This window comes from Schistocerca nitens, chromosome 11 (genome assembly GCF_023898315.1).
Source record: "Schistocerca nitens isolate TAMUIC-IGC-003100 chromosome 11, iqSchNite1.1, whole genome shotgun sequence".
Taxonomy (NCBI): Eukaryota; Metazoa; Arthropoda; class Insecta; order Orthoptera; family Acrididae; genus Schistocerca; species Schistocerca nitens.
The window spans coordinates 111356727-111378649 of record NC_064624.1 but is presented as its reverse complement, the minus strand read 5'-3'; the positions used below and the strand labels follow the sequence as shown (position 1 = coordinate 111378649).

The window sequence follows — 21923 nt, the reverse complement described above, 5'->3', positions numbered from 1 at the left end:
GTGGCCACTCGAAGCATGAGCAGTGTGATATTACATAAGATATTAACAAAAACGTAAATCACATTCAAGTAAGTCGTTGTGTGCACACACGAAATATGCTACTTAGAGATATACGATTAACGTGTCGCTAATGTAAGAGGAGTGCCCATCCGCCATCTGTTCATTTGTTCTCTAAGAAGTTACATAAAGTGGAGCTTTTCCTTTTTCATTTAGAATTTTCACTAATGCCCATTTCCATTAATCAGTAAACCTTGGATTAAATAGCATTCAACATCAGCCACAGTAATCATCATCGATTATGATTACATTTGAATCTAAATATCTCAACCTTCCCCTTATTACTTGCAACTGTGGCAAGTTCAGAGTATTGGCACATTTAAAAAACCGTACTGCTACAAAACAGAGCAAGTTGCGTAAATGAAATCTGGTTTTTGTAGTGTTTAGCTTTGAGGTGACACCTCATATGCTACTACAGCTCGAAGAGCGTGTTACTTGTTAATTGTCAGTGGCCTCTGACAATGTCCGTAATCAAAAGCTTCGTAAATGTTGAAATAATTGTCACAAAATTGTGATCAATGTTGCGGTGAGCTCATTTCTTCACAAATATCTCTGTGATATCTTCGGTTTCATGATAGATTGCCCCCATTCGAGTCAGCACTCAGTTGCCACCATATACAGGGTATATCAAAAATATTTATCCTATTTGACACGTCTATATTTCTGTAACTAATAAACATACACAATGACTTTTGTGTTTTGATGAAAGGAAAACTCAAAAAGTTTTTTTTTTCATTCCTTCTGATAAGTGTTCATTATGCCGGCCTTGAAATGTACGGGATATGTGAATGCTGTATTCAGATTGTTCCCACACTGCAGCGGGCATGTCTTGAGTTAAAGCTTCCACAGCAGCTGTTATGCGATGTCTCGGTTCATTCACTGTTGTTGGTAATGGAGGCACATGAACGGAGTCTTTCATAGATCCCCTCCAGAAATAGTCACATACAGTCAGGTCCGGTAACCTTGGAGGCCAGTAATGTAAGGGTGAATCATTTGGTCCAGTACGACCAATCCATCGTTCGGTAATCCTTTGATTTATAAATTCCCGCACTTCCAGATGCCAGTGTGGCAGTGCCCCATCCTGTTGGTAAATGAAGTCGTTCGAATCAGCCTGCAACTGTGGGATAGGAACTTCCTCCACCATATCGAAAAATGTACTACTTGTAACAGTGTTCTAGGCCAAGGAAAATCGGACGTACATCTTTTACTGTTCTAACTGCACAAAACACATTCAATTTTGGAGAGCCTCTCTCATGTTGTACCAGTTCATGTGGTTGTTCGCTACCCCATACTCTCACATAATAACGGTTCAGCTCTCCATTTAAATGGAATGTTGCCTCGTCACTAAACACTAAGCGTGGAAGAAAACTTTCATCCTCAATCTTGCTAAGACCTAAATGATAGAACTCCACACGTTGTTGTTTGTCACCTTCTCGAAGAGCTTGCAGTGGCTGAATTTTGTACGGTTTCGTTCAAATGGTTCAAATGGCTCTGAGCACTATGGGACTTAAAATCTGTGCCGGCCGCGGTGGTCTAGCGGTTCTAGGCGCGCAGTCCGGAACCGCGCGACTGCTACGGTCGCAGGTTCGAATCCTACCTCGGGCATGGATGTGTGTGATGTCCTTAGGTTAGTTAGGTTTAAGTAGTTCTAAGTTCTAGGGGACTGATGACCACCCATAGTGCTCAGAACCATTTGAACCATTTTTTTTTAAATCTGTGGTCATCAGTTCCCTAGAACTTAGAACTACTTAAACCTAACTAACCTAAGGACATCACACACATCCATGCCCGAGGCAGGATTCGAACCTGCGACCGTAGCAGTCGCGCGGTTCCGGACTGCGCGCCTAGAACCGCGAGACCACCGCGACCGGCACGGTTTCGTAAGTAAACGTGTACGCATCACACGCCAGGCGGACATCGGGGGTATGTTTAGCTGTCGAGATGCACGGCGAACGGATTTGTGCGTACTCCTTGGGAAACTATGGCGGATGCTTTCGACGTGTGTGTCAGACACTCTGGGATGACCTGGCGATTTGCCTTTACACAAACAACCTGTTTCTCGGCATAGTTCACGTCATCGACTACTGCTGTGTGCTGTACGAGAATCCACATCATACACAGTACGAAAGTCACGCTGAATGGTTGTTACTGACACGCAGTTCGCAAAACGCTTTCCGTTGTCCCGACACCATTTTTACTATTAGAATAACTAAAGGTGGCGCACACTGCTGCTACCTAGTGGTAACCATGTAAAACTCGAGAGTTTGCTCTTTCCAGGAGTGTGTTGTTCACCAACATATCTCAAAGAATGGTTCAAATGGCTCGAAGCACTATGAGACTTAAAATTTGAGGTCATCAGTCCCCTACACTTAGCACTACTTAAAGCTAACTAACCTAACGACATCACACACATCCATGCCCGAGGCTGGATCCGAACCTGCGACCGTAGCAACAGCGCGGCTCCGGACTGAAGCGCCCAGAACCGCTCGGCCACAGCGGCCGGCTCACATATCTCAAATACCATAATAGCTATGATCTTTTTGAAATCGGATGACACTTTTTGACACACCCTGTGTTTCATAGGGCGCAGTTTCCACCAGCACCGCACTCGGACGTACCCGCTGGCGTGTCCTTAGACGCCTGAGGCTCGCCTAACTCGGCTAACGACACTGCTGTAGGCGAGACACAGCCCCCTGTCCTCCTCCAGATCTGCATAATGCATCACCACGTGTTGACACATACTGCAATTTCATTTGAAAAAGAGAGGCTGATCCCCGTCCCCTGCAGTTAATACGAGTACGACGTCGCTCATCCAGCAGTTCCTCGCAGTTAAGCAGCTGCAAACATGATAACGATCTCTTAATTGGTTTCGAAACTGACGTAAACAGTTCAGCTGATCAGCCAGTATACAGGGTGACTGACGAAGGTATGCAAACATTTTAACATTATATTCTACAAGTAAAACTAAAGAAAAAAATTCATATAATCATAGGTCGACAAATATTTAGCTACGGGGTTACGGCTCATAAGAGGTTTTGCCTGAAATTTAGCAACTTCGCTAATATGAAGCCATCGCAAAACTGTACGAGGTTAAAGTAAAAAACTATTTCCATTTACTTTGTTGTTATTAATAAGGTGAATCTAATAAAACATTTTCCCACGACGTCTAACAGGCGATACGTACTTGTAATTCCTTCAACAAGAAATGCCCCGCTTCCTCGAAGGTGTTCCACTAGCTACGTGATTGCAAGTGTATTTTCAACATGACGGTGCGCCTCCACATTTCGCCAACGCCGTTACTAAACGTTTAAATGATCATTTTCCTCAGAAATTGGTTGGTCGTGGTGCTACACGTCTGTGGCCACCCAGATCGCCCGATTTAACGCCAATAGATTTTTGTATGGGGATGGATGAAAGACATAGTTTGTGAGGAAAATGTCAGTACACGTGAGGTATTACTTGCTCACGTTATGAATGCAATAGGCGAAATTAAGAACAACCCTGTGAAACTGAAACGAGCAACAAAATCTGTTCCTACACGTGCAGGTAAAAGCACTGAACTCGGTGTAGACATTTTTGAACATTTATTTTGAATGTATTAAGAAATTGTACGTTCACTGTACAACTTCCTTAACAGTGAGCTTTGTCTCTTCTGGTTTAACAGGAATTCACGTGTGCTACGATATTAATTAAAGCAGATTATCTGACACATTCATAGAGTTTCAGTCAACGTTATTAGCATTATTTTCCAAAATCAAATTCTCTACAACTTCTGTTAAATACTTTGCGGAATCATCTGGAATTTATAAAACAAATTGGGTCAACTAGTTCATAAATTGAAAACTTTATGAAATTACTTCTTTTCTTTTCTGGATGTTCTGGAAAATTACTGCAGATACACGCCTGGGACATGTTTTATTAGATTCACCAGACCAACAACAACAAGATAAATGGAAATCGTGCTTTACTTTAACCTCGTACGGTTTTGCGATGCCTTTATATTAGCGAAGTTGGTAAATTTCAGGCAAAAACCTTTGTTAACCGTAACTGCGTAAATAAACATTTGCGGACCTATGTTTATATGAACTTTTTTCTTTGATTTTACTTGTAGAATAACATATTAAAACAATTGTATATCTTCGTGAGTCACCCAGTATATTCGGAACAACGGAGTGGCAGCCGCCTCGTAAAATGGTGTAATCCAGATTAATTTACGCTAATTTATTTATTATGAAGCTAGCTGCTAGAAAATGTCTTTGTAGGTTACACTTATTCCGTAAATTTCAGGTTGTTCAGCAGACTGCAAGTTTGGTGAGGTTATTTTGACAGAAAAGTTCCTTACTTGACCCGACACCTGAGACCTTCCGCCATGTTCTGCAGAAGCTTTAGTTGGTTCATCCGCATTTTTGTGGCGGTTGTCATATCTACTGGCTGCAGCCACCCAATTTCTGTTACAGGTAAAAATTTTACTTTGTTTGATCCATATGAGTCTGGGTATGACAGTAGATAACCATAAGAAATGAAATATATTTTTAATTTTTTGGTTGAGATTGTTACGAATTTCTCTTTCAGAATTCTATACAGAAGTCACCGCACATAGTTTAACAACCAGCAAAGGTAAGTGTTTCATCCATTGCTACTACATACACCTCATGGTCCACGTGGTTCTTTTGGTACTAGTTTATTTAAGCACGGTAGTCTTATCTGGTGGTTTGAGACGTCCTCGCCGGCGCCGTGGGAGGCGAGCGTGCGGAAGCTTCCCTCCAGCTGCCTGCGCCACCTGTTGCCTGCTTCTCGCCGTCGCGTGGCGGTCGTATCCAAACACACTGCATTGCTACTTATTTTTAGAACGGCGAAAGAGGATGTGAGATAATTGTACACTAAATTAATCACAAATTGTGTGATATCTCATTTGTTCAGAGATCTCTCTCGTCCAAGGTTCACACAAACTTGTATTTAGCACTGTTCGTTGCTCCTACATGATAGGCAATACGTACCTCACACGCTACTGTTTTTCCAGTAGCATAAATGGCAGAGTCGGGCGTGACCCACCCGGGGTACACGCCGGCGTAAACTTGGAATATCTGCTTTGGGTCAAGGGGAAGTCACAAGAATTCTGCGACCGAACTACGCAACACCGTTGGGTATCGGTGTATCATTGCCTATGGTATTGTAGAAAGCTCCAGTTGGAATGCCATTTAGTCGTCATGTTGCACATACAGGGTGATTTTTACCACAGTGTACAGACTCTAGGGATTGATCGATGAGCGGATACGGAACAGAAATGTCTAACGAACGTATATCCGAAAATGCATGGTTTCCACGCTAGAGAATCTTTATTCAGTCGTTGTTACAAAGACTGCGGTATAATTCGCGCTGTACCATGCAGCGACAATTACAGTGTGTGCTGAAAATCGTTTCCAACGCATGCGTGTATACGCGCCGTAGCGTGCTCTGTCTCACACGCTCACATCGATCAGGCTGCAGCCGAACAGTATCAGAGGCAGGATGAATACGCTGCCCCAGTGTCTCCACATCTGGAATGGACTTTTCATACGCGCTACTCCTTAGTTGACCCTGTAACCAGAAACGTAGCGGGTTGAAATCTTGTGAACGAGCAGACCGTATAACTGGACCTCCTCGTCCGATCCTTCAACCAGAGAAGATGCGATTGAGATGCGTCCAGGCGTTAATGACGAAGTGGGCTGGAGGACCATCGTGTAGCAGCCACATAACCCTTAGAATCATCAGTGCACTGTTTCCAACAAGTCACCCACAAGAAACGCCGATATTTCCGACCTGTCAGGCGACATGGGAGGAAGACTGGTCCCAAAATAGGTCGCCAATTATCCGAGCCCAGACATTCAGGCTGCAACGATGCTGATGATTCGCTGTCGTCATACCATGGGCCTTCTGCATACCATCCCACAGATGTCTGTTGAAAAAGTTGAAGATACCACTCCACGTAAGGATGGCATCATCTGTGAATAGGATGGATGACACATATCCCGGAATCGTGGTTACCTGGTGAAGAAACCAGTGACAAAACTGGTACAGATGTGGAAAGTCTGTCGCTAGTAAGCCCTGTACAAGCTCTAACTGATAAGGGTAGTAACAGTTGTCATGGAGAACGTTTCACACGGTCGTCTGGCTTACCCTGTAGTGGTGGGCCAACTGCCTGGTACTCGCATGGCGGTCACCTTCCACAGTGTTCATTACATTTTCTTCCAAGTCTAGTGTCCGATCACTTCGGGTACGTCCTTCATGATTTCCTGCATCCTAATTCATGACGTGCGAGAAACAGTACCACCCTCTAGGAGGAAACCGTGAATACTGTAACCGTGGCTGCATGGAATTACACTGTAGCTTCTGTAACAAAGTATGATTCAATAAATGGTGCCTAGCATGCATTTCCGGACATCATTAGACATTTTTTGTTCCGTATAGTCCCATTCATCGACTCCTAGGGTTTGTACATGGAATTTTCACAAAAGTTTACCAACACTCCTTTAGTTGTGTTATGCTCCACACCGCACTTTTTTCCCATGGCTATTTACTCACTTTCCTCTATTTCCTTCGTGTCCGAGTAAAATCAGATTTGTCAAATTAATTCGCCTCTAAAATACAGGTCCCAAAACTTCACATCAATTTTAAACATGTTCTTCGTGTCAACTGCATCATAATCCGAGCTTGTGTTGCAATAAATTAAGTATTTTCGTACGCTGTGCGCCACGGGAAACGTACTTTGTGCTATAACGTCCGTTGCGTTTAACATTTCTCTTCGATAAAAACTTTGGACTAGCAACCCCATTCAAAGAAAAGTTTACCCAATATTTCATTGTGTATCAACGTGAATAAACGTAAATTTTTGAGAATTTTCGTAAGTTACCAATGATGTGTATTGGTACGTCATAGAAAACCAGTGTGTGTGCAGTGCTTGTTGTAAGTAACATGTCGTGTTCTGTTGTCTGCATTTGCTGTAAACTAACGATGATTTTGATTTTGTTTTCGACTACTACATCTAAACACTTTCAGGAAATTAGTAGCTTTTATAGACGGTGCTACTGCTGCTCTAAAGAACATCTCGATTTGTGTTCAGACTGCTTCAGATCTTAACGGTAACTAGCTATCCTTCGAACTTAACTGGTCCAAAGTATAAAAAAGAATAAGCAGGATTACTTTAGCGATACTTGTTTGCCGTTCTGTAAGACATTACACCAACCATACTGCAGCCGCACTCTGTAAACTATCCTCGAAAGTGGGAAGAGTCAGCTGACGTTCATAAGCTCGGATCAGTCGACTGGGAGCTGCTGTGCATGGGTGTTTCTGGAGAGCTGTCAACAGTCATCTATCAGATATACCACAGACACCTGAATTACTATCACCTCTTGCTGTCGCTTCTACAGGAAGTACGTGATCTGTCACTGCATATCTACTTGGCTGTCACCAGCTTCTACAAGAAGTACATGATCTGTCACTGCTTATCCACTTGCAGTATGGCTTATGTCAGCAGCTTCTACGGGAAGTACATGATCTGTCGCCGCTTATCCACTGGACTGTCAGCAGCTTCTACAGGAAGTACATGATCTGTCACTGCTTATCCACTTGGCTGTCAGCAGCTTCTACAGGAAGTACATGATCTGTCGCCGCTTATCCACTGGACTGTCAGCAGCTTCTACGGGAAGTACATGATCTGTCACTGCTTATCCACTTGGCTGTCAGCAGCTTCTACAGGAAGTACATGATCTGTCGCCGCTTATCCACTGGACTGTCAGCAACTTCTACGGGAAGTACATGATCTGTCGCCGCTTATCCACTTGGCTGTCAGCAGCTTCTACGGGAAGTACATGATCTGTCGCCGCTTATCCACTGGACTGTCACCAGCTTCTACGGGAAGTACATGATCTGTCACTGCTTATCCACTTGGCTGTCAGCACCTTCTACAGGAAGTACATGATCTGTCACTGCTTATCCACTTGCAGTATGGCTTATGTCAGCAGCTTCTACGGGAAGTACATGATCTGTCGTCGCTTATCCACTTGGCTGTCAGCAGCTTCTACGGGAAGTACATGATCTGTCACTGCTTATCCACTTGGCTGTCAGCAGCTTCTACAAGAAGTACATGATCTGTCACTGCTTATCCACTTGCAGTATGGCTTATGTCAGCAGCTTCTACGGGAAGTACATGATCTGTCGCCGCTTATCCACTGGACTGTCAGCAGCTTCTACAGGAAGTACATGATCTGTCACTGCTTATCCACTTGGCTGTCAGCAGCTTCTACAGGAAGTACATGATCTGTCGCCGCTTATCCACTGGACTGTCAGCAGCTTCTACGGGAAGTACATGATCTGTCACTGCTTATCCACCTGGCTGTCAGCAGCTTCTACAGGAAGTACATGATCTGTCGCCGCTTATTCACTGGACTGTCAGCAGCTTCTACGGGAAGTACATGATCTGTCGCCGCTTATCCACTTGGCTGTCAGCAGCTTCTACGGGAAGTACATGATCTGTCGCCGCTTATCCACTGGACTGTCACCAGCTTCTACGGGAAGTACATGATCTGTCACTGCTTATCCACTTGCCTGTCAGCAGCTTCTACGGGTAGTACATAATCTGTCGCCGCTTATCCACTGGACTGTCAGCAGCTTCTACAGGAAGTACATGATCTGTCACTGCTTATCCACTTGGCTGTCAGCAGCTTCTACAGGAAGTACATGATCTGTCGCCGCTTATCCACTGGACTGTCAGCAGCTTCTACGGGAAGTACATGATCTGTCACTGCTTATCCACTTGGCTGTCAGCAGCTTCTACAGGAAGTACATGATCTGTCACCGCTTATCCACTGGACTGTCAGCAGCTTCTACAGGAAGTACATGATCTGTCGCCGCTTATCCACTTGGCTGTCAGCAGCTTCTACGGGATGTACATGATCTGTCGCCGCTTATCCACTGGACTGTCACCAGCTTCTACGGGAAGTACATGATCTGTCACTGCTTATCCACTTGCCTGTCAGCAGCTTCTACGGGTAGTACATAATCTGTCGCCGCTTATCCACTGGACTGTCAGCAGCTTCTACAGGAAGTACATGATCTGTCACTGCTTATCCACTTGGCTGTCAGCAGCTGCTACAGGAAGTACATGATCTGTCACTGCTTATCCACTTCTCTGTCAGCAGCTTCTACGGGAAGTACATGATCTGTCACTGCTTATCCACTTGGCTGTCAGCAGCTTCTACAGGAAGTACATGATCTGTCGCCGCTTATCCACTGGACTGTCAGCAGCTTCTACGGGAAGTACATGATCTGTCGCCGCTTATCCACTTGGCTGTCAGCGGCTTCTACGGGAAGTACATGATCTGTCGCCGCTTATCCACTGGACTGTCACCAGCTTCTACGGGAAGTACATGATCTGTCACTGCTTATCCACTTGCCTGTCAGCAGCTTCTACGGGTAGTACATAATCTGTCGCCGCTTATCCACTGGACTGTCAGCAGCTTCTACAGGAAGTACATGATCTGTCACTGCTTATCCACTTGGCTGTCAGCAGCTTCTACAGGAAGTACATGATCTGTCGCCGCTTATCCACTGGACTGTCAGCAGCTTCTACGGGAAGTACATAATCTGTCGCCGCTTATCCACTGGACTGTCAGCAGCTTCTACAGGAAGTACATGATCTGTCACTGCTTATCCACTGGACTGTCAGCAGCTTCTACAGGAAGTACATGATCTGTCACTGCTTATCCACTGGACAGTTAGCAGCTGCTACAGGAAGTACATGATCTGTCACCGCTCATCCACTTGGCTCTGAGAAGTCTGTCAGTGGCAGGACCGGGCTCCATGCATCAGGGAGGACTCAGCGCGTCATACCCATCACCCTAACGAATGAGTCAGTGACACGACTGGTACTTCTTATTTGTAACAACCATTTTTCGTAGTATGATGTAGTCTTTCTCATTGCATCTACTACTCCTCGAAAACGAAAGTTAACTGTCTCCAGTGAAGGTATATACTTGTTGCAAAACATGCTTCCTCCACACTGCTTCTCTCTCTCTCATGACACTTGCTTCACCCTCACCTACAGCCTTATTTAAAATCAATCAAGTTAAAATCCTTGCACTCTACTTCCTTTTTTTGAATCACTTGATTGCTGGACTCCTTTCTCCTGTACTGTCAGAAATCGAACTATTTCATTTTGCCAATGCTTTGTATCTTACTAGGTGCTACAAATAATAATCATAATAATAGTAATAATAATAATACTGTACACACCCTACAACAGAACAGGGGCCACTACATAATATGTGTTGAGTTAAAGTTTAATTTATTTGATTTATTTAAAGGTGTGTGGTTTGCATATCTCGATTTCTCTATCATACGTGCATGGTACAAACTACTGTGCATTTTATGAGACATTTACCGTATGCAATGTATGTGCCTCGATATCTCTACCATAGGTCCATGGTACAAAGTACAAACTACTGTGTATAGCAGGAGGATTATGTGTGGAAGATGAAGTCTATAGATTCGTTTGGCAACTTCTATTTGCACCACATTGTGTAATTCGTTAACGCTATTATTTGAAAATAAGCATTAATTAATGGTAACTTGTGCAATAAGTATCACATCATTATGAAATAGTAATAATAAAAGTAATCTTTTGGAAATAATTTAGTATTGTGAGCGAAACACATTTAGACACAATTGTTTTCATCCCTCATAAATTTAATTTTATCCATTGCGGGAGGGGGGCTAATTATGCCTCTACTCTACACAATGTTGGGTGTTTTGAGATTGGAGAACGTCAGGATTTGGATCTAGCTATGCCCGCCTTCTCGATGTTATGTTTCTAGAAAGTCATATCAGACCGAGATAGCAGTTAGTTGATCCGCTGTGAGTATCAGTTCCTGCAGAGAAACATGCTGGATTAGCGGTTAAGGGCAGAGTGATACAGATTTCAGGCGCAAAATATCGTTGTTTCCTTAAATAACTGCAGAAATCTGGACTGTGTGTTGAATACACTACCTTCTGACGCTCTTAGTATTGTGCTAGATCTCCATTTTGATATTCTGCTCAAGTAATTGTAGAAAGAGATTAACGATAAGAGGTCTGTTCCTTCTGGGCTTTTTGTACAAGAAAATAGGAAAGTTCTAAGGGGGGATGTAATAGATTTTGGTCCAAAAATGGATTTTTCAAAAATATTATTTTCTTCATCTACACAGTTTACTCTATTTTATCGTGATAGCGGTTTTAGAAATGCCATTAAATTGTTAAACTGATTAACTCTACACAGCCGGTACCTTTTCCAACAATTGGGAAACTGGTTGCTTCAGCGGAATAGTTGTCAGTGTCAAAGCTATTTTCTTTCGATTCCATTGGCTGACATCTATATCATTGCCTGAAAACATTCTTGCATGTGGTTCATTTACGTTTTGACAATACTAACATATATTAGTAGGTGGAAGGTTGAATTCACATATCTTTACGTGGGAGTCCAGGGTTACCATAAAAAAAGAGGAAGAAATTAGAAATGAAGAACTTAAGCTCTTAGCTTATCCAGTGACAAAGCACCAATGTACAATCTGTGTCTAAAAGACGATCGGTGTAAGTTGAACAATATAAAATGAGATGTATTCCCATAACACTCATTACCAGAATATGTTATGAATGCATTTAAACCCACACTCAAGTTTCTTGCAAGCCCTGATTTATTGAGGAACTGTCTTCACGGAAGGTCACAAAATTGCATATGAAAGCCTCAGTAATTTAATTTGGATTACATGCTCAAGAAGGACATTCTGTGGACTTGAAGTACTTAAAATAGGTGTCTATGATGCCGTTATATGTTACAATAATGGAAATAATGGCAGAATTGAAGTTCTGAAGAGAGTTGGTACAGATCCTGCTATGTATACAAGAAAAGCATTTTACACCATCAACGAGAGCAGGGTCAAGAAAGCTAACAGATCAGTGTCTTACCTGCAAATACAGGCCAGGCATAATCTAAGAGGAGAGAAGATAAACCTGGAGGATGAGGAATATCAGTATGGAGGATTTTAAAATTGAGGTAAGCTTATTACATTTAGAAGTATGAGAAGAAAATCTTTGAGCATCATTTTCTCTGTTTTACATTTTTTTTACTTTATTGGAAGCCTTGCCTCAAAAAGTATATGCTCTAATGCTATGAAATTTTCAGGAACTGTTCACAACGTTCTGCTGTCTCGTTGGAACTAAAAAATTCTGGATCCATCACTTACTTTCGATATTTAGATGATTGTATGTAGAAAAAGGAAAATTGGATGCGCAAAATTAAAAACTCTTAATGATACAATTTGTACCACAATTAATAACTGTGGTTCAGTGGTCTTATAACTTTTTCAGGACACTACAATAAAATTTTCAGATTAATTGCATGATTAGAATATGAGCTATGGCTTTTTATAAAAAAGACAATTAAAAATGAAAAAGTCAGGTTCTGGTAAAATATTAATCATGCATATTGTAATATATTTTGCTGTTGAAACACAGCTCTTTTGCTTTGTGCATACAAAATTTTAGATTGCACATTAATAAAAAATTTGACGGTAATGATTTTTAAATATTTGTTATCATTTTCTGTTACATCCCCCCTTATAAAGTATTTTTAATGATTATAACCTATTCACTTTCGGCATCAGTCTGACACAGCAAAGATATCATATTGTTGCAACTGGCATGCGATTGGAAACATATCCTAACTGCAGGTTCATACAGACTTGATTGCGGCTCATACAAGTATAGAGAGTACTGTGTGAGGGCAAAGAAGTGATCAGTGACACTGTGTTCCAGAATCCCTCACAGTGGGACGAGTTCAGGCGGCTGAGGAGGCCACGGCCGTGGATCTGGGCGCCCTGCTGGACGCTGGGGACGGCGCTGTGGTGACTCTGCTGGCCGGAGACACGCGGCTGGTGGCTCACAGGGCTGTCTTGGCCGCCAGGAGTCCCGTGTTTGCGGACATGTTCCGTCGTGTCACTGTAGAGGGCAGCAGCAGCCAGCTCGTACACTCGGACACAGAGGGTCCTGTGCTGCGCCAGGTGCTGGCATACCTCTACACCCTGCAGGTGCCTCAGCTGCCCAGCATGGCCCCAAAGCTGCTGGTCGCCGCCGACGTATACGGCCTGTCGGTACTGAAAGAACACTGCGAGCAACAGGTGGCCGCCCAGCTGTCTGTCGAGACTGCGGCAGCCGCAGGTGTTCTCGCGATTAGGCACTCTGCTAACAGGCTGAAGCAGGCCGCTGTCGCCTTCATAAAGGCCCACTTGCTCCATGTGGTGGCAACGCAGGGCTGGGCTGAGGCTGTAGCCAACGACCCACAAACTGTTGTGGAGTTGACTCACCTGATTGCAGAGACACCAACAGACACGAGGTAAGCCACTCATCTACGTTTCAGAGCTCTGAGTGTGTGTACTGCCAAGTATAAAACGTCCTCCACTAAGTTTAATTAGATGTACCTGCACATTAAAATTGATATCCATTTTCTGGTATTCACTATGTGATCAAAGTATCCGGACGTCTGGCTGAATATGACTTGTAATTTCGTGGTGCCCTCTATGGGTAATGCTCGAATTCAATATGGTGTTGGCCCACCCTTAACGTTGATGACAACTTACTCTCTCGTTCGATCAAGTGCTGGAAGGTATCTTGGGGAATTGCAGCCCACTCTTCACAGAGTGCTGCTATGAGGAGAGGTACCGATGTCGTTCAGTGAGGCCTGGCACGAAGTCGGCTTTCCAAAGTATACCAAAGGTGTTCAATGGGATTTAGGTCAGGACTGTGTGAAGCCCAGTCCATTATAGGGATGTTATTGTCGTATAAACACTCCGCTATAGGCTGCACATTATGAACAGGTTCTTGAAAGTGTTGAAAGATGCAAACGCCATTCCCAAATTGCTCTTCAACAGTGGAAAGAAAGAAGGTACATAAAACATCAATGTAGGCCTGTGCTGTGACAAATACGTCCACATCATAAAACCAGCGCCTCCGAATTTTACTGTTGTCACTACACACGCTGGAAGAAGACATTCATGGGGCATTCGCCATACCCACACCCTGCCATCGGATCGCCAGGTCTTAATGTGGAATAGGCAGACATCTATCTAGACCATCGCACGGGAAATCGAAACTTCATCAGGATCCACTGCAAGTACTGTCACAATTAGGTGGGAGGTGAGATAACTTGGATTAGACGGTCAAGCAGCTGCTCTTAAATCACATATCACGTTGGCAAATGCCAAATGACACCTCGCTCGGTGTAAGGAGCGTAAGTATTGGACGATTGAACAGTATAAAAACGTTGTGTGGAGTGACTAATCACGGTACACAATCTGGCGATCCGATGGCAGGGTGTGGGTATGGCGAATGCCCCATGAATGTCTTCTTCCAGCGTGTGTAGTGACAACAGTAAAATTCGGAGGCGCTGGTTTTATGATGTGGACGTATTTGTCATGGAGGTTTTGCGTGGCACTATCACAGCACAGGCCTACATTGATGTTTTATGTACCTTCTTTCTTTCCACTGTTGAAGAGCAATTTGGGAATGGCGTTTGCATCTTTCAACACTTTCAAGAACCTGTTCATAATGCGCAGCCTATAGCGGAGTGTTACACGGCAATAACCTCGTCTGTTGGACGTTTTATGTGTGTTGTGTATCTCCCTTTTCCTTTCTACATACATATGAGGGATTCAGTGACCATTTCTGTTACAAAACTTTGTTCACTCTAATCATGCAGTCGAAGGGAATTAGAAGTAACTTTTGTGAAGTATACTATGCTTGAAGGAAATTGGTGTCGTTCTCAGTCGGAGCATATATGGAACATTTCTCTTGAAGAAGGTAAAAAAAAAATGGTTCAAATGGCTCTGAGTGCTATGGGACTTAACATCTGTGGTCATCAATCCCCTAGAACTTAGAACTACTTAATCCTAACTAACCTAAGGACATCACACACATCCATGCCCGAGGCAGGATTCGAACCTGCAACCGTAGCAGTCCCGCAGTTCCGGACTGTGCGCCTAGAACCACTAGACCACCGCGGCCGGCAGGATTCTAATCTGTGACTGTAGTGGTCGTGTGGTTCCAGACTGAAGCGCCTAGAACCGCACCGCCACACTGGCCGGCAAAGAAGGTCATGTAAGAACGTAAACACCGCATGAACACCTCACAAGAAAGGAGACCGGGCTCCACAACAGCACTGCCACTTCAGGCCGTTCTGCATAACGCTCTGTCTTCCTTCACATTTCCTTCCCACTTCTACTGTGTTGTTTCTCATGATATTGCCATACTTCGGTGCACTCCCTTGTGCAACAACAATGAAGGGCACTCTTATGTGCGAAAACTCCGTACTTGCCTCTTAGAGGCTGTCAAATATCTACTGACCAATCTTCGCTTAATTTTCGATGCGGTTTTAGTAAAGGTTAGTCCTGCAGTGTTTTGTTCTGATAGATCTTAGGATTTTCCATATATGGCCTTTTCCAATTACATGTCCATCCCTAACCACGTCAATATGAAAGATATTTTTAGATCCTTCTTTTCCTTGTTATGAACATTTCAAATAATAAATACTTACTACAATGCTTCTCACTATCTTTCTTTCTTTCATTTGCTTGTGCCTTCGTCCTGCAGGTATGCAGGGTCAGCATGGTTAATCGGATTTGGCAATGTTAGATTAAGGGGTGGCCGGATGCCCTTCCCTGTACCCCCCTGGACAGAATTAGTGTACCCCACCTGTCTGCGACTAGTGTAGTCCGTGGAATAATGCGAAAGTGTTCAGAGGTCTGCGAGCCATGTAACTGAGGCGGGACGTGAGGACCAGCCCGGTATTCACCAAGGGGGATGTGGAAAAGAGCCTAAAAACCACATCTGTCGTCGTTAGTCCGCCAGGCGGATTCGATCCAGGGCCGGCACGCCTACTCGAGTCCATGAAGCAGTATATTAGCGCTCTCAGCTAATGTGGCGGGTCTACAATGCTTCTGACCAGTAATTATTATAAATTACTTTTATTTTTAGAAATATCTGAATACTTATGCACTACTTACTGAGTTGCTTGGAAAACTGGATTTCTCATCCTTCAGACAATAATCCTTACACTGAATGACATTTATTTTTATTGTTATAGAACTGTATTCTATAATTATAAGCGAAAATTAATGTTTGAAAGAAAATGCTTATCGCCACAGCTAGCTTTGCAAGATGCCCATTATTCACACATTAAATATGTAATTTTATCTGAATTATTTAGAAGCAAAGTTGAGAAATGCAGTTCCTAACTTAAATAGGATGCATGTCACTAGACCTAACCCTTATCTTCTTCATTGCCTCAAGCTATGTACACTATTGCATTGTAGCTATTCATCTGCTTACAATGACAACCAGTTCACACACAGTTATCCATCCATGTCACATGCATATACATGAAGCCTCTCTTGTTATGTCAATGGTATATTCATTGCCCCTCGTGAGAAATCACAAACGTTAACCAACAGACACACTCACACACCTAACACAACTACAGCTGTCAAAACTAGAAATTGACACATCTTCAGTAACGTAGTTCTCACTCATTTGATGCATGGATTTCCAAACAGTTACAGCCATTAAACACCGCTGTTACATGTAGCATGGTTCACAAAACTCTTGAATTGCTTCTTGTCTTTTACCATGACAACACTTGCTTCATATGCACCAATTGCAAATTCCATGTCATTCAAACACCATCTACAATTAATAAACGCTGATATAACAGACACACACACACACACACACACACACACACACACACACACACACACACAGACACGTTCATTGACTTCAGTGCCGACCTTTCAGTTTCCAGACATTTGCTTGTATCTTCTGTTTAGTTGGAGAACACTCAATGGACTTTCCCTAATTTCTACGTAAAAGCATGATTCCATGAGCCTTCACATAGATATATTTCGTGCATAGCCTTATGTAACCTCTTTCTCGTGGTTTTCACTCATATTGAATCCATGACATCCAATAATCACAGTCTGATAAATATGATTACACTGAACACAGTAACGAATCTAAATTCTTAATTTCAGTAGGTATATATATATATATATATATATATATATATATATATATATATATATATATATATATATATAATTGATGTGTCTGCTTATTTTACTGATCATACCCATAGGCTCATTCATCCTTCCAATCAGGTTGTATTCAACATTCACCTGTTTCGTGTGAGTGCTCATTGGTGTCAAATACATCTATTGATCTATTGGCTGATGTTTCAATTCTGTAATAAAGTTTTTAATGGAAGCCAAATTTTTACTGCAGTTCCTTCGTAATATGACAAATACGACAAAACGTTTTTCTCTGAATTTCCTTCACTGGTTATTTCAGAAGCGTCTGTCATCATATTTACTATATGTTCCCCCCACAGCCTGGTCTGAAGCATTTTACCTACAAACACCATCTGATGGACATAATAGCATATTAAGTACATCTAAGAGTTACTGCATTTCTAATATCTGTGTGATTGTTGTTTGGTATGTTAAGCTGCTGGTATGAGGAACTCAGGAGAAGCAGCGTGTAAACTGATTGTCTCACTAGTAAGTCATTTATCTTAGTGAATTAGTGGACCTGCTGTTGTCTTTGGCTGTATTTGTCCCATTATCTGTGGACGGGCAGATGGCGTCTGGTCTCTGTGTGAATACACGTATCCAAGCAGTCTACATCTGCATAGCGTGCCAGCCACTGGACACAACAGGACCACCACCAGCATACAAAAAAATGGCTCTGAGCACTATGGGACTTAACATCTATGGTCATCAGTCCCCTAGAACTTAGAACTACTTAAACCTTACTAACCTAAGGACATCACACAACACCCAGCCATCACGAGGCAGAGAAAATCCCTGACCCCGCCGGGAATCGAACCCGGGAACCCGGGCGTGGGAAGCGAGAACGCTACCGCACGACCACGAGATGTGGGCCCACCTGCATACAGCCACACAGCGAGCACAGCAACTACTGCCAGACACTCGTCACAATTGCGCAGACCACAGGTCCCCACTCAACCCCCGCACAAGATGGTACAACCGTCTCTTTCATGTCCTGAGTTCTGTCACTACATAACCATATATGTAAACAAATTAGAGGGGGTGGCGTTAGCGAAGTGTGATGATGAAAAAATATTTTAGTTTCTAAAAGCAGAGGTTGTGATGGTTAACAGTAAACTTATTGTTTTAATCGATGTCGCCATCTTTCTTTGGATTCAGAGAGGAAATGGCGTTCAATTTACAGATTTAATGTAAGGACTTTGAATCTCCATGTATTCATCTGCACTGACTGTGTAGATTATTTTCATACCAAATGTTTGCTCAGTGTAGTAGTATGGGGAATGTTTGCTAAGCTCTTTTCCAAAGTTACTGTATATATTAGCCCGCCCAGTTGGCTGTGTGGTCTAACGCACGGCTTTCTGGGTGGGAAGGAGCGCCTGGTCTCCGGTACGAATCCGCCCGACGGATCTGTGACGAGGTCCGGTGAACTGGTCAGTCTGTGGATGGTTTTTAGGCGGTTTTCCATCTGCCTCGGCGAATGCGGGCTGGTTTCCCTTATTCCGCCTCAGTTACACTATGTCGGTGATTGCTGTGCAAACAAGTTCTCCACGTACGAATACACCACCATTACTCTACCACGCAAACATAGGGGTTACACTCGTCTGGTGTGAGACGTTCCCTGGGGGGTGCACCAGGGCTCGAACCGCACAATAACCTTGGCTTCGGTGTGGGGTGGCGGAGGGGTGCAGTGGACTGCGGTAGTCGTCGTGGGGTTTTAGACCACTGCGGCTGTGGTGGGAATGGAGCCTCTCCTTCGTTTCTAGATCCCCAGTTAACATACAATACAATGCAATACAATACTGAATATATTGATGCAGTGGATAGAGTTTCTAGTTTCATTGTTGGTTAGATATCTCCCAAATTAATCCTGAAGGGAATGGAAGTGGAAGCAGGTTGATGGTGCATTGCTATACGAGTAACATACATGAACATAAATTTATGGGGTTTATCAGCAGCAGAAGAGAAGGGTAGGGTCTGTAGACAGTGAATCAGGTAAGACTGGAAAGATAACCTCCATCTAAGACTATGATGTAGAGTCTATCTTTAAGTATACAGTGCCTCAACGAGAACCGAAGTATCCAGAATGGCTGACGAAATGAAATGATTCTTCACAGGTTGAGACAGTACGTAACATTATTTCCGTGGTTGAAAAATCGGGTCAAATTTACACAGAATGTTTTGTGTTCGTTTGTGGCATATTATCGCACAAGATCCCTAGAATTCGTTGCTTCAACCCTAAACAACGTCACCATGGCAACATATACACAGTGAAGGGTGCTGCAACAAATATGACACCAGTGGCTCAGGACAGCAATCTCTTAGTGCTGGTACTGAAGAATATCATCACAGGAATTATCAACCAACTGCTGTAATGGAAGCCATCAAACCTATGTTCAGAGACTTGCAAATGAAAACTTATTAAAGAAATTTCTTGGTGGTACCCAAAACCCAAATCAAAATTTTAAACAATGTGTATAGGAAAGAGTCATAAAAACCATAATTAGCGGGAATAAATGCTATTGGTGTTTATGATCCAATTTCGTGTTTTAATGATGGTGCGAAGAGCAGGAAATACGTTTTAGAGAAATTGAGAATGAAGCCAGGAGGGAACTCCATGAAAGCTTTCTATGCAATGGACAGAGAGAGAGTGTAGTGAAACAGATAAATTATTTTTGGGGATGAGAGAAGAGTGTATCATAGAAATGTGAAAAGAAAGAAAACTGGTTTAGGAAAATTGAAAAGGACCTTCTTATGGAGGTGGGCAGCTGTAAATGAATAACAAATACAAGGAGAAACGTTAACTGCCATATTCCGCAAAACAAAGATTTCTGTACTTGGGTACATATAACATCCAAAATAAATATCCTATTACTTTCTAACCTGGTATGTTTATTAAGCACAAATTCTTTAGGACAAAATTCTAGAGTTTTTCAAATCTATTAAAAATTATGGTAATAATTGAAATATTTAACTACAAAATTTGTATTGTTTCTAAAGACAAAGTTCAAAATGAAACACCTAATTAATTTTTTCATTAATTAAATAAATTTTTTAGTTTCATACACCTATAACTGGTTTGTATGGCGTGCGAAATTCATCGAAGAATCTCTCATGCTTATGAAGGGAAGTGTACCTATAGCAATAAATGCAGCCACCAGTACGTGAAAAAAATTATGAAATGTCACATTAAAAAAAAATTATTTTGTTATGTTTTTGAACTTCCACTGTTAGGAGTGTGAATCTAGAACTTCTTGCTCGTGCTGACACATCTTCACGAATTTATTTGTAAAAGTATAGACAGTGAAAATTGAAGTGTCCTGTGGTGCCTCACCTGCTCCACGTCTGCACATTTGACGTTCAACCCCCCTTAACACACGAGCCACATACACCATCTCATGACGGCAGCAACACATTAAGTGCATTGAAGGGGAACTGTCATTCCAGTTCCTTTGTGATTTATGCTGTTGTGCTTTGAAACTATGTCAACACATAGCGGTCATAAACACAATTGTTGAGCCTCGTACGAGCCTTATATTTATGCTTTATTTTGTACCAAATACTGTGTAATATTCTAGGCTACAGGTATGAGAAAATTAGGAGAAGCAGTGTGTAAACTGATTATCTGAATTCTGAGTGATTCATCTTAGTGGGCTCGCTACTGTAGTATCGAGTGTGTTTTCCATTATCTGTGTGGGGACAGTACCTCAGCAGTACTGTCTGTGGTAATCTGACCACTGTGGACTCGATGTGGAAACCCTTCTCGAAGCAGTGCTCCTTCTGTGCAGCACGCCAAGCGCTGGAGAGAGCAGGACCGGCCCCTCCTCGCAGCCGCACAGTGGCCACAGCGACGACGGCCGGAGCCCAGCCACAGCTGTGCCCCCCACCACTCCCCAGGCCACTCCAGAGCCTGATGACGCTACCGTCTCTCTCCTGCGGTGAGTTCCGTCACTTCTTGTGCAGACTGTCCACAATCAAAGTGCGACATGTTGGGGAGATAGCCTAGTGTTAAAGTAAAGAAATGGAATGTCGCTGATTCCTGTTTTTGACAAAGCAGAAGTTATAGTTCTCGTTTAAAGTTACTGCTTTTATAAACTGTGACGTTCGACGAGGCAAGGATGCAAGGGATTCTCTGCACTCTTCTACAGGTTTGCAACTTGTCGTATTTTCAATTCCTAACACAACTGAGCAGCTGAATGAAATTACTTGTTGTAAGGTGCGATAATACTGAATACATCCCCAAAGATAGCAAATGTGTTGGTGTGTTAGAGGCAGTTTCCGTTTTCAGGGATGGTTTCCTATCTTATGAATTAATTCTGTAGGGGCTAGATCTTGATTGTTGCTTATGACTAGCAAACATCTTCACTATTAGGATGCATCACCACACGACCAGGACTTTCTGAAACTTGCATTGTCTTGCATCTCCACGATTACTCTCCCTACACTATAACGAGATACTCTCTCACAGGGTCTGTGGGAACGCGTGAGCCGTGTATGGCTCGTGTTCATGCCATTTATTCCATGTCATCTTCTATTACATTACTCCCGCCTCGTTTACTTATTCTACTTACTAGCGTCACTAACTTCCTACCTTACTTGTCCGTGAGCGACAGCAGCAGCGCTTTCGATACGTGCACTGTCGTACCATCTCTGGAGCGACCGACAGTATTTCCGTGTCGTCGTGTGTCTGGTAGTCAATGAGGGTGATCGGACCTGGAGCGGCTGGAGTTGCAACGTGGC

At 43.0% G+C, this 21923-nt stretch overlaps 1 protein-coding gene across 3 annotated transcripts in view; it reads left to right on the top strand.

Annotated features, from left to right (window-relative positions):
* Window positions 1-21923, top strand: part of LOC126213452 (ankyrin repeat, PH and SEC7 domain containing protein secG-like) — a 51048-nt gene that overhangs the window by 18232 nt on the left and 10893 nt on the right. For 2 of the 3 annotated variants that reach the window (XM_049941207.1, XM_049941206.1), the window contains exons 2-5: window positions 4345-4514; window positions 4630-4674; window positions 12883-13459; window positions 20972-21121. In XM_049941207.1, the coding sequence (XP_049797164.1) occupies window positions 4427-4514; window positions 4630-4674; window positions 12883-13459; window positions 20972-21121 (860 nt within the window). In that variant the 5' untranslated portion in view covers window positions 4345-4426. The remainder of the gene's footprint in view (window positions 1-4344; window positions 4515-4629; window positions 4675-12882; window positions 13460-20971; window positions 21122-21923) is intronic. The other variant, XM_049941208.1, reaches the window with a different exon arrangement.